General features: G+C 42.5%; 1 protein-coding gene across 14 annotated transcripts in view; it reads left to right on the top strand.

Annotated features, from left to right (window-relative positions):
- The window catches only part of HNRNPM (heterogeneous nuclear ribonucleoprotein M), a 38,334-nt gene that overhangs the window by 20,712 nt on the left and 4,080 nt on the right, over window positions 1-13,542 (top strand). For 2 of the 14 annotated variants that reach the window (XM_074350851.1, XM_045504268.2), the window contains 6 exons: window positions 371-431; window positions 2,834-2,935; window positions 4,365-4,409; window positions 4,857-4,934; window positions 8,292-8,390; window positions 11,889-11,942. In XM_074350851.1, the coding sequence (XP_074206952.1) occupies window positions 371-431; window positions 2,834-2,935; window positions 4,365-4,409; window positions 4,857-4,934; window positions 8,292-8,390; window positions 11,889-11,942 (439 nt within the window). The remainder of the gene's footprint in view (window positions 1-370; window positions 432-2,833; window positions 2,936-4,364; window positions 4,410-4,856; window positions 4,935-8,291; window positions 8,391-11,888; window positions 11,943-13,542) is intronic. The other 12 variants (XM_010966837.3, XM_010966832.3, XM_074350858.1 and 9 more) reach the window with 9 other exon arrangements.

Below are 13,542 nucleotides of genomic sequence, written 5' to 3'. Positions count from 1 at the left end.
TGAGGGCAATCAAGTTAGGACTCAAAATCAGGAAAAAAAAAATAGAACTATAAAGGAATTCTTTAGTTTCTTTAAACATTCAGTTTAGTTTTTTGAATAGATACTTGATTCACTTGATTCAAAAGTCAAAAAGCATGAAAAATTGAGTGTGAGAGTCTTGCTTTTACTTTGTGCTCAGGTCTTTTATCTTTCCCTCTTTACACGAAAGGTAGCAACTCTCCCATATTTCTTTTTATACTTGGATGTTATTCCGCGGCATGGGTGTATCATAATTTATCTAAGCAGTCCTCTGTTGATGAGAATTGTTTCCATCTTTTGCTGTTGTTAACAGTGCTGCAGGGAAGACAGATTTATTTACTTTCTCTTTCAGGATGAGAGGGCCTTACCAAAAGGAGATTTTTTCCCTCCTGAGCGTCCACAGCAACTTCCCCGTAAGTATCTCAATTATTATAGCTGAGATTCTGAATTTGATGTATATTAACCAGAAAACTACAATTACCTTTGAACTTGTGCCATGTCATTCTGCACTTACCTTGACTATTCTTGAGTAAAACATTCAAAAAAAATTTTTTTTTCTTCTTTTTTTTTCTATAGATTTTTCTTGGTGAAAAATAAGCAGAGATTTACAACTTAGGAAGGACTGTTAGCATTACCATGTGGTGAGGCAGGCTGCCCAGGACGTAGAGGATGTATTTGGGCATTTTTCAAAGTGCGGGGAAGGAAGAAGCAGAAACTGAAGGGAATTAAAGGCAGGCTGCACTTGGGTTCAAAAGAGATCAATTATTACCACATGGCTCAGCAATTCCACTCCTAGGTATATAAGAGAGCTAAAAACTTAATCCGCACAGAAACTTTTACACAGTGTTCATGGCAGTATGATTTCAGCTGATGAATAGGTAAATAAAATGTGGTTAATCCATACAACGGAATATTATTCAGCCATAAAAAGGAATGAAGTACTGATACATGCTACTGCATGGATAAACCTTGATTCCATCTGTAGGACATGTCTAGAATAGGCAAATCTATAGACAGAAAATAGATTGGTGGTTGCCAGGGGCTGGAGAGAGGAGTAAGTGCAGAGTGACTGCTTATAGGGATGGGATTTCTTTTTGCAGTGATGAAAATGTTCTGAAATTAGATAGTGATAGTGGTTGTATGACTCTGAATGTACTAAAAATCATTGAACTGTATGTGCACTTTAAACGGGTGAATTTATGGTATATGAGGTACAGTGATCAGAATTTTTATATAGGGTTTTTTGCAGTATCCAGGTGAAAATCTATACTGTGACAGGGGAGGCTAGTTGATTGGTTAGCACATAGATGGAAATGGCACGTATTAGTGAAGTCCTGGGCACTCGATCTGGCAGGCCTGCAGAGGGCAGCTAAGCCTGAGCGCAGACAGTAGTGGGAATGAGGGCCTGTTGCAGCATGAGGGTTGGAAAATCAGCAGTGCAGGCAGAGCTGACCTATAGAAGGAAGATGTGGGGGGTGCTGCTTGTGCTGTGCTAGGGAGGACTTACCTCCTGATGAGACCATTGGGGCGGGGCTGTTAGGAGGGCCAGCCAGTGTCTCCTGTCTGGAGCAGTGACTGGAGCCTGGGGCTCAGTCATCAGAGATTGAATTGAATGAGAGCCTAGACTAGAAGGCTAACACTAGTGCCTTGGCAGTTTAGTGTTATAGAAGTATAATAGAGACAGCTTTTGAGGGAAGGTAGGTGGCTTCAAGAGTTGGACGTGGCTTATCTGTTGAAAGTTAACAGTTAAGAGAAGGACCACATTTCCTTGTCATAATCAGTGTGATCACTTGCAGTGATTGCCCAGAATCAGGGTGGTTGCCCTTGTTGACTTTGTGTTTAGAGTGGGAAGAGGTGAGGGCTGCTTTGCAGCCTTGGCTGGCTAGCACTGGGCTCCAGGGAGCCCATTATCTGTGACTTTTGGTCTCCCCAGCACATTTCGGTGGGTTGACTTCAAAGCCTTTAATGCCTTGGGGAGTAGCTAACCTTGGTGTTCCCTTGCTGCTGTTTCTGTGCAATTTAAGAACAAGGATTTTAATCAGATTAAATATTTGAGAACTGGTGTCAGGTTTTTTTTAACATTTTGTTCCCATTTAAAAAACCTGGTCTTGCTTTAAATCTCAGACTCATGGTCACCCAGAGCATTACAAGTTTGTTAAGCTATCAGGCCTTGGCTGTTTCGAGACCAGGCTGTATTCTTGCTCTCCTGTTAGTGGAGCGTGGAGTTGACGGTGGGTTGGATATGATCCACGGGTTAGGAAGCTTTCTGAGTAGAAGATAAGTTCTTTGAATACACTAGCTTCATTGTTACTAAAACTGCCTGCAGTAGAGTCAGAGACTAGTGTGCGCCCCAGTGTGTTAATTGGCTGGTTTATAATCTTGTTTTTTGTGAGAAAAGTCCTCTGGGTCATCAGGTTGGGAGGTGGGGATTGTGCATATTTGTGCTGCTTGCCACTTGATGTCTTCAGTTGCTTTTTTTGATTAAACTTTTCTCAGTTCACGATTTAGGGAAACATAGGTGTTCACATTCTATTGTGAAGGTTGTTCATAGTTCTTCTCTGTAGTTTTCACATGAACTGAGCTTTAGCTGTGCTTGTTTTAGATATATCACAAACTCTAATCTGTATTGTCATGCCTTAAGGAGCGCTCCCAAATGCACCAGTGTTGAATTATGGTTTAGGCCCTGGGTTTGTTTGCTGGTGGAAGAATAGGTGTGACAGCCACAGCATAGTAAAACAGACTCTTTTTGCCTTTGAGGGTCATGGTTTCCTAAGTAAGTGGAATCTATACTGTTGACTTTCTCTTTTCCTTTCAGATGGACTTGGTGGTATTGGCATGGGGTTAGGACCAGGAGGGCAGCCTATTGATGCCAATCATTTGAATAAAGGCATTGGAATGGGAAACATAGGGCCCGCAGGTGAGAAGTACGGTGTGCCTTGACTGGGCATTTCTGGGGCAGTTAAAGTCATTAAAGTTAATTATTGGAATAATTGGACATTAAGTAGTTCAAATGGAATGACCGTTTAATTGGGACAAAATTCCCTCTTTATCTCTGACTCATTTTGATAAAGGCAGTATTTTGTGTTTTCACTGAGTTGAATCCTTTTTTCTAAAGCCATTTATGCTTTGCATTTTATCTTCACAAGACCTTCTGAGCTGAGATACTCAGTTAAGCCTTTGAATAAAAGGAGGCAAGCTAGAGAGTTGGTCTTGCTCAAGGTCACACTTTCAGTTAGTGACAGAAACTGGAGGTCTCCTGACCGTGGAACCACAGCACTGCCAGTCTTACCCAGAGCCTCTTGGGCTCTTGCCTGGTGTTGACACGGCTTCTAGAGGTTGGGGTGTTGGTGGGTGCAGGCAGGCATGGGGAGCCACATTGCATGACAGCACAGCTGCCGTAGGCCACAGGGACACATGATGCACAGTGTTGTCTTTGCTTAAGAAGATGAGAAATAGCTAATAAATAAAAGCTTATGATGTGTAGAATACTTTTTTTGGGTGGGGAGGTAATTAGGTTTATTTGTTTGTTTGTTTTTTTCAGTGGGGGTACTGGGGATTGAACCCAGGACCTCGTGCATGCTAAGCATGTGCTATATACCACTTGAGCTATACCCTCCCCCTTAGAATAAACTTTAGGTTTCACTTTTTAGCATTTTCGTTTCTGTGCAGTGAGGCATTCATATACCATTAAGAAAGATTTCATTTTCATGACTTCAGACTTTGGTCTTTCTTCCTTGAAATTCTTTGAATTGCAAGATGGATGCTCTCTACCCTACTACTGTCACTTCTGCATATCCCTTGTCTCCCGCCCAGTTTAAACTCTGGGGCTGACCAGAACGTGGCCCATAACCTCAGATGGCTCTACCAATTTGACCACCACACCCTCTGACTTGACACCTCAGAGGGAAGTCTGGGGTTGAGGGGAGGGAAGACATGGGGTTTTTAGGAATTGCTTTTTATTTGGAGATTTTTACATTTAAAAGGGATTTTAAAATCCACTATGTTCCCTAAAATAAGCTTCTAAAAGTTGCATGTTTCCTAGTCTGTACCTGATAATTATATTTTATGTTTAAAACTGTCCAACTTGGTCATTTAATGAAACTGGATGCTATAAAATTTTGAGTCACGTGATTATTTTGTTGAAGGCTTAGATAGTTTTCTTGAAATGTAATGGTTTGATGGTTGAAGTGGAAGAGCCCTCATCCTTTTTTTCTGTGACAATTGAAATACAGTTGTAATCAGGGATATTTTTGTTTATTTGCTGGTTTAGAATTTCATGTGCTTTTTAAGTTCAAACGTTACTGCTTTGACATAATTTTAGTTTGCGTTGACTTTTTCTTTTTAAGGAATGGGAATGGAAGGCATAGGATTTGGAATAAATAAAATGGGAGGTAAGAAATTTGAAATGAAGTACAAATGTAATTACTTTAGGTATGGTTTTCTCTCTTTTTTCCTTTCTTTTCTCTTAAGCCCTGCATGAAATTTTCACTTTGGTTTCCAAAAAGTTTGAGTCTAGAAATTACTTTTACCCGTTGATCCTTCCAGTGGGTGTTGGCTTTTGGTTCTGGCTTTCTCACTAACTAGCTCTGTGACCTTGGGCAAATCATTCCATCTCTCTGGGCCTCTCTGCTTGTTTCTTCATTGAGGGGGTTGGATTAGATCAGCTGTTTAAAGATAGTGATTTTTATACAAGGGCACTAGCATATTTTCCCCCAAAGCCCTTAAGACTGGTAAGTTCCTGGCAGAAAATGCCCTCAGTGAAACTTGTAAAAACGTTTTTTCTTTTCCTGTTCAGTCTGTCTTGTTAGACTGGTGCTAAATGTGAATGTCTCTTTCAGGCATGGAGGGACCCTTTGGTGGTGGTATGGAAAACATGGGTCGATTTGGATCTGGGATGAACATGGGCAGAATAAATGGTAAGATTCATGTTTCCTTCCTGCTTATACCTACCCTTTGCTGGCTGTTGGCTCTCAGGTGACCTTTAGGAAACAGATCCATTTTTAATAAATGATTTCTCCCTTCCACTTTTTACTGAATTCGATGTCTCTGAATTACCTTAGAGAAAGTTTGTGTTTTAGAAGCTAGATTTAATAGTAGGAAAGTGTTACTTCTCTTAGTTACTAAACTCCTGAGGTTTCTTGTGTTTTGAATCTCCCCAATAATTGTCCAGTATAATTTTAAAGCTTTCCTATTGCCTCCAGCACTTATCTCCCCTGGAGTGCTGGACTGGGTGAGTTCTTGGCAGGCAAGAATTCTACCACTGAACCACCAATGCCCAGCATGGGGTGAGTTCTTGATCATCTGCTCGGATGTCTCCACGTTGTGGGCCGAGGCATTCATTTAATTTAGCATTTATGCATTGCAGAATTTGGTGTACTGTTAATTTAAATCTTACAGCCCTCCAGCCTCTTAACAGAAATATAGTAGTATCAATTATAATGTATTATTTCATTTAGTCCTTGCAAGAACCACGTGACATGTAGGTGCTGTTATCCCCATATCATTGAAAACTGAGGCCCGGAGTGACTTGCCTAAGGTCACGTGGCTCGTAGTGGTGGGATATGGACCCAGGCTTTCTGGCTCCAGAGCTTGGCTCTTAATCATGCTGAGATCCTGCCTCTTTTTTCTTTTTTCCCCCTTTATATATTTATTTTTAGTGGAAATGCTGAGGATTGAACCCAGGACCTCATATATGCTAGGTGCACACGCTACCACTGAGCTATACCCTCCCCCTGATCCGGCCTTTTAGAATTGTCTACAGCATGGGCGTCAGCCCCCCCTTTATCGGCAGGGCTGTAGAGTGCCATGAGAAACTTGTATTTCTGAAATCCTCTGGGTGTTGGTGGTGGACTCTTTGACCCCCACCTATGGAAATGCTACTTCATTTATACACATAAGCTTTTCTGGAATGGGGCATTTTTAAGGTTTAGGTTTAACTGTTTGCTGGTCTATAGTAGTGTGTAATGTGAAGGTGGTATAGGGCAAGCGAGAACCCTACTAAGATAGATACTAACTATCAAAATGGAAAGTAGCTATTCCTGATGAAAAAACTCCTTGTTCTAGATGATAAGATGCAGGAAAGTTCTCACTGTTAGTAAGGAATGAAGGGGCAAAAGTCTGTGTTTCCAGTGTGTTCTCAGGCTTGCCTGTAGCTCACTTGTGCATGGGGTTTTAAATGAAAAGTGCGAGTTGAAGAAGTCTGGTTTGATAAAATGTTTGCTCAAGAGAGGTGAGTCATTAGAAAGGAGGTTTGGGTTGTTGCTCTGAGGAGTTCCAGGAGTTCAGGTGGTGTGATTTCGAAGCAGATGGAAGCGAGGGCAGGGGTTGTGCTGAGCCACGTGGACAAAATCTCCGATAATCTCGTGAACAGGATGCACCTGGTACGCTTCTGAGCCTGGTGGTTAAAGGTTCAAAGTGCTGATGCTCGTGGAGAGCCACAGTGGAGGATATGTTCTTACGCTGTATTCTTAAAGATGTTTTCAAGTACAGATACTCAGAATCCTTGTCCATCCTCTGTAGCAGAGAACAGGGACTTTCTTACACTGGAGCTGTGTTTTGAGGTTTGAGTGGAATCAGCTCTAGAGCCTTGGATGCCCTGGGTTCAAGGAAAGTTTCAATCACTGGGAAAAAAAATTGATGAAGATGTTTCAGACTTAACTTAATGTTTAGTCAGTGATCACTGTGTGTCACATGGTCACAGGTGCCAATGACATTAGCCTGAATAGAAACCAAATTCTCAGGCCAGTAGAGATCAAATCTTGATAGAATGGATACAAAAAATTTTTAATTGAAAGATCATCAAGTATCAAATGATGACTGGTTTGATGCAATATTTGACAATGAAAATTCTCTTTCTTTTTTGTGTTGGGGGGAGTACATTGGAGTCCACACAGGGTTCCCTCTACTCTTGGATCTGCTGACAGTTGGGAAGATAAAATTCTGAGGCCTTTGCCAACACATTAATGCCTGCATATGACTTCCTTATGGGGAGGGTGCCTTCTTCACAGGCTTACGATAAGGATTAAAGGAGCTCAGTAGAGCCTCCATTCATTATGGTGCCACTCTGGGATTTCTGTTCTGCCTGCCGTACACAGGCTCATGCTAATTAGATACATTTCCAGCAGATAGCCTATGAGATCCAGTTGGGTTGATTCAAACTATGACTATAAAGTCCACCATCACCAAAACCTGGTGTTCTCTTGTTAATTCATAATGCTAGCCTGCTTCCATGTTCATGTTTCTAATAGACTTGTTTTTAGTTCATTGAGAATGTAGGGACTCCAGCTGCATTTTTTGTAGTTGTGCAATAGCAGGTGTCCATTATATAGCACCTGCATACCTGGTATTTCTAAGGAACAAGATAAATAAACTAGATTTTCCAAGGAGCTCAGTATGGGAGGGAGACAGTGTGTGTAGCACATTTTAGGTCTTGCTTACATGAATGAATATACAAGGAAACAAGTAGCCAGTGCTAAGTCATAAAAGGGTGTCTCAGCTGGGGCAGGGCTTTTCCCCCACAGAACTTAAGACCTTTGTTTTTAAAAGACATTGTGAAAAATAACATACTCCTGCAGTCAGCATAGAAAAAAATAGGTTGCGGAACCCCATTATGTAGATGAAACCACTCCAGTTGTCAGTGGAGAAATCATGTTCGTATGCAAGCGTCTTTCTATATTCTGATGGCTGTGCTTGTGTATTAGCACATGGGCTTTTGCGTTGTGTTTAGGTTCCAGCCTTTGTATCGTGCCTTATCCGGCATGTGACCTTGGTCAAGTTCCTAAGTCATTTGAACCTCAGTTTCTTTGTAAAGGGGCAGTAGTGGTGGAGGGTAATCTAGCTGTGCAGGCTGCTTGTGAGGATTCCATGAAATGATAGCACATGTAAGGTCCCGAGCAGGGCAGGGTACGTGGGAAGTGCCTCCTAGGCGGTAGGTGTGACATGAGCAGGCTCTCCTGCAGCCGGCCTTTGCCTCTGCGTGCACTGCAGCTCCCACGCCAGGGACTGCGGTAGTGGGTGCTTGGTGAACCTGTTGTGTGACTATGGTGTAAGCTGTAAATGAGTCCTTCTTAATGGACTAAAGGTAGGTTTCAGGGATTTATTTGAGATGACTTTCTTTTTTAAGGAATAAAGGGTGAATGATGGTTTTCTATAGAAAAACCAAACATGCTGACTTGCTGGTGGCTGTAGTATGTCTGTAGTTTTTTGTTTTGTTTTTTTAATGTCTGAAACAATGGTATTCCTGGAAAGGCCTTGGGTAATACTTTTTTCCACAGAGATGGAGCGTGGCATGGGTGGAGGCTTTGAGAGAGACTTTGCCAGAAAAGAGATGGGAATGTCTCGAAGCTTTGGAGAGCCCCTTGGCAGAGGAATGGGTAAGAAGGCCCCACGGGCCCCACGTTGGTGGGGTCCGCCCCCGGGGGTGCAGGCTCACTCTGATGTTAGGAGGTTCTTTCTTAGGCTAAGTCAGCTCTTTTTCCTTAAGCTTTTAAAAACTTGTGTGTTTCTAGACCTAGATAAGAACCTTTGGTCCTTGATTTTTTTTTATTGATATCAATAGCACCATTTTTCTTTCAGATTTTTCAGGTGGCTGCTTCTTTCACACTGGTATAAGGTGTTTGCTTGCTGTGGGAGTTAAAACTGCAGCACTTAGGTGATGTTGTGGCTCTCTAGTCGTAGAGATTTTCAAGCCCTGCTAAGTGGGCATGCGAGTCTCCTTAGTCCAGGGCCCTGTGGTGGTCCAGGTAACGGGCGGCGTGGTGTGCTCGTTGATGCGTGTGAAGGAGACCTCAGTGAACTAGGGGAGCTTTCTAATGCTGGAAGACCTGGAGGATTGGGCCTGTCTGATGTACAGAAATTCTTCAGTTTTGGTTAGTTTGCAAAGCAGTTTCTCTACTTTTCCATGGATGTCTTCCCCTATTTTAAGTTCAGCTGTTTCTGAGAATCTGTCAGCTAATTTTCCATTAGTGTGAAGCAAGGAGATTGTCTATTCCTGGGCTCTGAAGCTTTTTTCTTTTAGGAGATTTAGAGCATGGGTAATTCCGCTCCCCTTCAGCCGCTTCTCGTCCTGTGCAGATCCGGGGCTACGAGGTGGTAGCCTCAAAGAGTGCTCAGCCCCTGTCTTAATAAAACCCCTTGGGCCAGGTGTGAGGATTTTAAGCTTTTTATGTCTGTCTTGTATGAGCTATGCTGTATTCTTAGAGTTTATGAAGGCCCTAGAAAAATTTGTCATTAAGAAAAATTTGTCATTAAGCTCATCAGTGAGACAGGGTTCTTAAATCTCCAAACTGTCTCCAGGAATCCTACGTTGTTTCCTTCATGAAAATCTGGAATTAATCAGAAACTTTCTCTGAGTAGACTCTGTTGTTTGGTAGACTGATTTCATTTTCTTCCCCCCGATCATGGTTAGGAAAGTTGAGTGATTTTTCTTGCATCTAAACTAGGCTGGTCGTGAAGATTTACTTTTTCTTTGCTCGCTTGATATGACTGTAGCTTTACTCCAGATTGTTCCAGAACTTTAGAATTTGGAGATAAGTCCATAATCCATTTGTGACTAGGCCAGATAAGTTTCTTGTTGCCATGACTGGCTTTGCTTTGTATCTTGGAATGGTAGGGTATTTAAAAAAAAAAAATAGGTTTTTTTTTTTTTTTTTTTTTTTTTTTTTTTTGTCATTTGGCTGCAAATACTAATTTTGGATACCTGTGGTGAGAAGAACAAAATGGCGTGTGGCTTTGCTCCCATAGGCACTTTGTCGTGCTTTTGAGCCTTGAATACTTTGCCCTGGGATGCCTCTAACCCCTGTGAGGAGATTGTCAGCCTTGTCCCAGTTCCTGTGGTGGCACAAGAGGTGGACCGGTGAGGTTACTTCCTGTGGTAACAGGAAACCTATCTTATCCCGCCCTGAATGTAGGAACAGCATCTGCAGGCCTTGCTGTCTCCTACTGCTTTGGCACCTTCTCTCTGATTGAGACTGTACTGTCTGTTTGTCCTGAGACTTCTCAAAGTGACCATGGGCAAGAGCAAAGGTGATTGAGACTGTACTGTCTGTTTGTCCTGAGACTTCTCAAAGTGACCATGGGCAAGAGCAAAGGGCTTTTGTTCTGCTGCTACTTGTGATCAGACCCATGTTAGTAAAAAGGTCTTTGTACCAAATAAAATCTTGAAGTCAGGTTTTCAGAGTAGTTGCCTAGATTGGTTTTTCAGATTCAGTTCTTGATTCTATTTTTTTGTGTTGTTAACTTGACAGTTGAATCATTTTGGTGCTTTCTCTGCTGCCTCCCTGTTCAATGCCCGTTCTTTTCTATCAAGGCACTTCTTTGTGCAAACAACTATACTTGGTGCTGCAGGGATGTAGGTGGGTATGTGGTCCTTGACCTTGAAGGACGTGGTGCAGCTGAGGAGACGATGCTGAGAGTGGCTCAGGGCAGCCCCAGAGTTCAGCACGGAGAAGTGGCCTAGTTGAGGGAGCCAGTAGAGATGTTGATTCCTGGGCCCTTGGCAGTCATGTGAGAACCACACAAAGGTGATCGATCATTTTCTCTGTGTTAAGATTTGAAAAACACTGCTCTAGATGGCTGATAGAAATGTTCTGCTCAGCCCTGGATCTAGGCAGGGATGCAAGAAGATCATGCAGGAGATGCAGTGTAAGCTGGAGGGGCTGGGTGGGCTTCAGCATAGGCAGAGAGTGTGCTGGCACACAGGGCTGACAGTGTCAGGTGCAGAGGCTTGGAGAGGAGGGTGTACCAGGGACAGGAAAAACAGGTTAAAATTCTGAGTCAGAGCAGGTCTGTGAACTCTCATGAAAAAAATTTGACTTTCTATTCAAATCAGTTGTAGGTCGATTGTGAAGGCTTTTGCAGGGAATGGTTTGAGCCAAGTGTTGTTTTCAGAACGAGAACCTAGGCTTGGGTGTGCTGAGTTGGATCCCAGGTGTTATGGAAGAATAAGCCCTGTACTTGGTTGCAGGCTGGCGTCTGTTTCTTGGTGTACTTTCCCACGTCCGTCCTTTAGCAGGTAGGTGTAGTACTAGTAGAAACAGCCTCGGGGTACGGTTTAATCTCTGTGGTCATGGTCATAATATCAGATGTACTCTGTCTGTTGTCCACATTGCTGAGCACATTTCACGACCAGAGAGGGTGTGGGTACAAGTTTCTTCTACATAATTAAAGACCCAGAAGAAACCTTTAAAAGCTAATGCTAATGATAGCATTAGACTAACTTAAAAGAGGTTTGTATGAACAGCCAAGCAAGCAGCAGTGTTACCGTTCTGGATAGCTGAGAGCGTTAGGGTTTTGTTTTCCTGAGGCTTAGAACTTGGTCACCATCATACTTGCTCCTTCCAGGCAGGGCTGGCGGGTGGGTGGGCTCAGCTTGCTGTGGTCTTCCCTCGCACAGCTTGTGGATTAGGTCACATTTCCAACACTACATGCAGTTGCTGGGTTTTAGGATTTGGGCTCTAAGTGTAGCTACAGAAGTAGGTTGCTGACAGATAACCATGAGATGTTGATTGGATCTGGATGGGTGAGTGCACGCTTCATGTGAGTACTGGGGGTCTGTACCAGCTTTAGGAAACTGCTACTGGCCCCATTCTTGCTTTGACTTTCCAAGTTCAGCTCATGGGTGCATTTCCAGAGGCCCTACCAACTGGGCCTCAGACTCTGGAGCGACACGAGACCGTAGCATCATGACCCCATCATCAAGGACTCTTGCAGTTTTCCAGTGAAATGACTTGTCTGTGTGTGTATTTCTCAACCCCTTCCCCTTTCCTCTTTTATTTTTTAATTAGTAGTACTCCTGCTCTGGAATCTGTAATAAAAATTTCTGTTACCATAGAGGAATTTGGCTAATTTTTTTTTCTTCCTGATTTCCTTAGAAATCCTAAGTAATGCACTGAAGAGAGGAGAGATCATTGCAAAGCAGGGAGGAGGTAGGAAACGCTTAGTTTTGATGTTTTGATCTTTAGAATAGGCTTGTATTGCTGGGGATAGTAGAGTGTAGTGGTGAAAAGCATGGGCTCTAAAATAGACTGCCTGGGGTGGGGACCCAGCTCTGCCTCTTCTAGCTGTGTGACATTTGGCAAGTTACTGAACCCCTCTGTTTTTCACACTGTAAAATGGGGATATAATAGTACCTACCTCACAGGGTTGTTGTGCAGAGTAAATGAGTTAATAACATAAAAGAGGACCTACGTATGTACTATGTACGCACTAGCCATTGTAATTATAATGTCCATGTAATTTTGGGACTTGCTTCTTTCTAATACTATAAAATTGTAAATTCCTAAAAGTGAATATTTTACCTGATTATAAAAGTACACATTTAATCGTAACAAATGTTTACTAGAATATAAACGTGTTTTCACAATAATTCAGAAAATTACAAAGAAAATAAATAACCTGAAATCTCATTGCCCAGTGATGACTGCTATAAATATTTTGGAATATAGTCTTCAATTAATACACTTTTTTTTTTTTTTTTTTTTTTTGTAATGGGTAGTTTAAATATACTTCTTTTAGTTCGATTTTTTTTCCCCTCATGTCTCTGAGCATCATGGCATTTCCTTGGTAACTTCACTGGCTGGAGTTGTTTTTATGGTGGGCTGATTCTAGAACGCCACAGGGGTACCGTTTCTTTCTAGTTCTCTGCTGCTTTTGGCATCTAGGAATCCATCACCCTCATTTTTGATGCTCTTGGGTATGCTACCTACTCTCTCTAGGTCTCTTACCTTTTTTATAGTTTCTGAGAAATTTCTGCTCTGAAAGTTTAATATTCTTAAAATTGTGTTCATACTTCGCCATTTGGTGTGCTGTTATTCAGCTAAAAAGCAGGCACAGAGAAGTGGCGTGACTTGTCTAAGATCTTACCTAGTTAGTTAAATTGGTTAAAGAAACTGCTGGATTTCCTCTTCTTAAATTTGCATCTTGGCCTGGGCTGCTTGATTCAATAATGGGCTGGCTGAGGGCTCAACTGCCCATTTTTTCAGAGGCAGGTGGTGGTGGTGAATTGAACCATGAGAGGGACCCTTGAGCTGCTCTGCATGTGGAAAAACCTGGTGGGTGGTGGCCTTGGTGGTGGAGCCAGACCCTCCTTCTTCAAAATTGCAAGCATCACAGGATCACTGTGCACTGCTGACCTGCCAACATGTGTCCCGCTGAACCATGGCAGTAAGAAACTGATCTCAGGCCTCTTCCAGAATCCACTCTACAGTGCCATTGACTTTTTTTCCTCCAAAGCCAGCAAAGTAATACATAGCAAAGGCGGTGGGTGGGCAGTTTCCCTAACAGAGTAAGGTTCCTTGGAAGTGGCTGTCTGCTCATTTGTACCCAAGATATTGGTGTTGGTGTTTGTTTCTGTATCTCTTTCTGATTCCATGGCTATGTACTAACTTCTCTATGCTGTGGAGGTGCTAAGGAAATGCAGCCAGAAGGTTACCAGTAAGGCATCGTAGAGAGACAGATTGAGAGAGGCTAGAGGTTGTGAGCAATCTTAATTGTCACCATATAATCCATTACATCAGGTGACCGCTT

The sequence above is a fragment of the Camelus bactrianus genome, chromosome 22 (genome assembly GCF_048773025.1).
Source record: "Camelus bactrianus isolate YW-2024 breed Bactrian camel chromosome 22, ASM4877302v1, whole genome shotgun sequence".
Taxonomy (NCBI): Eukaryota; Metazoa; Chordata; class Mammalia; order Artiodactyla; family Camelidae; genus Camelus; species Camelus bactrianus.
Note: the sequence above shows the minus strand (reverse complement) of the source record. Positions and strands in the feature narration are given on the sequence as shown.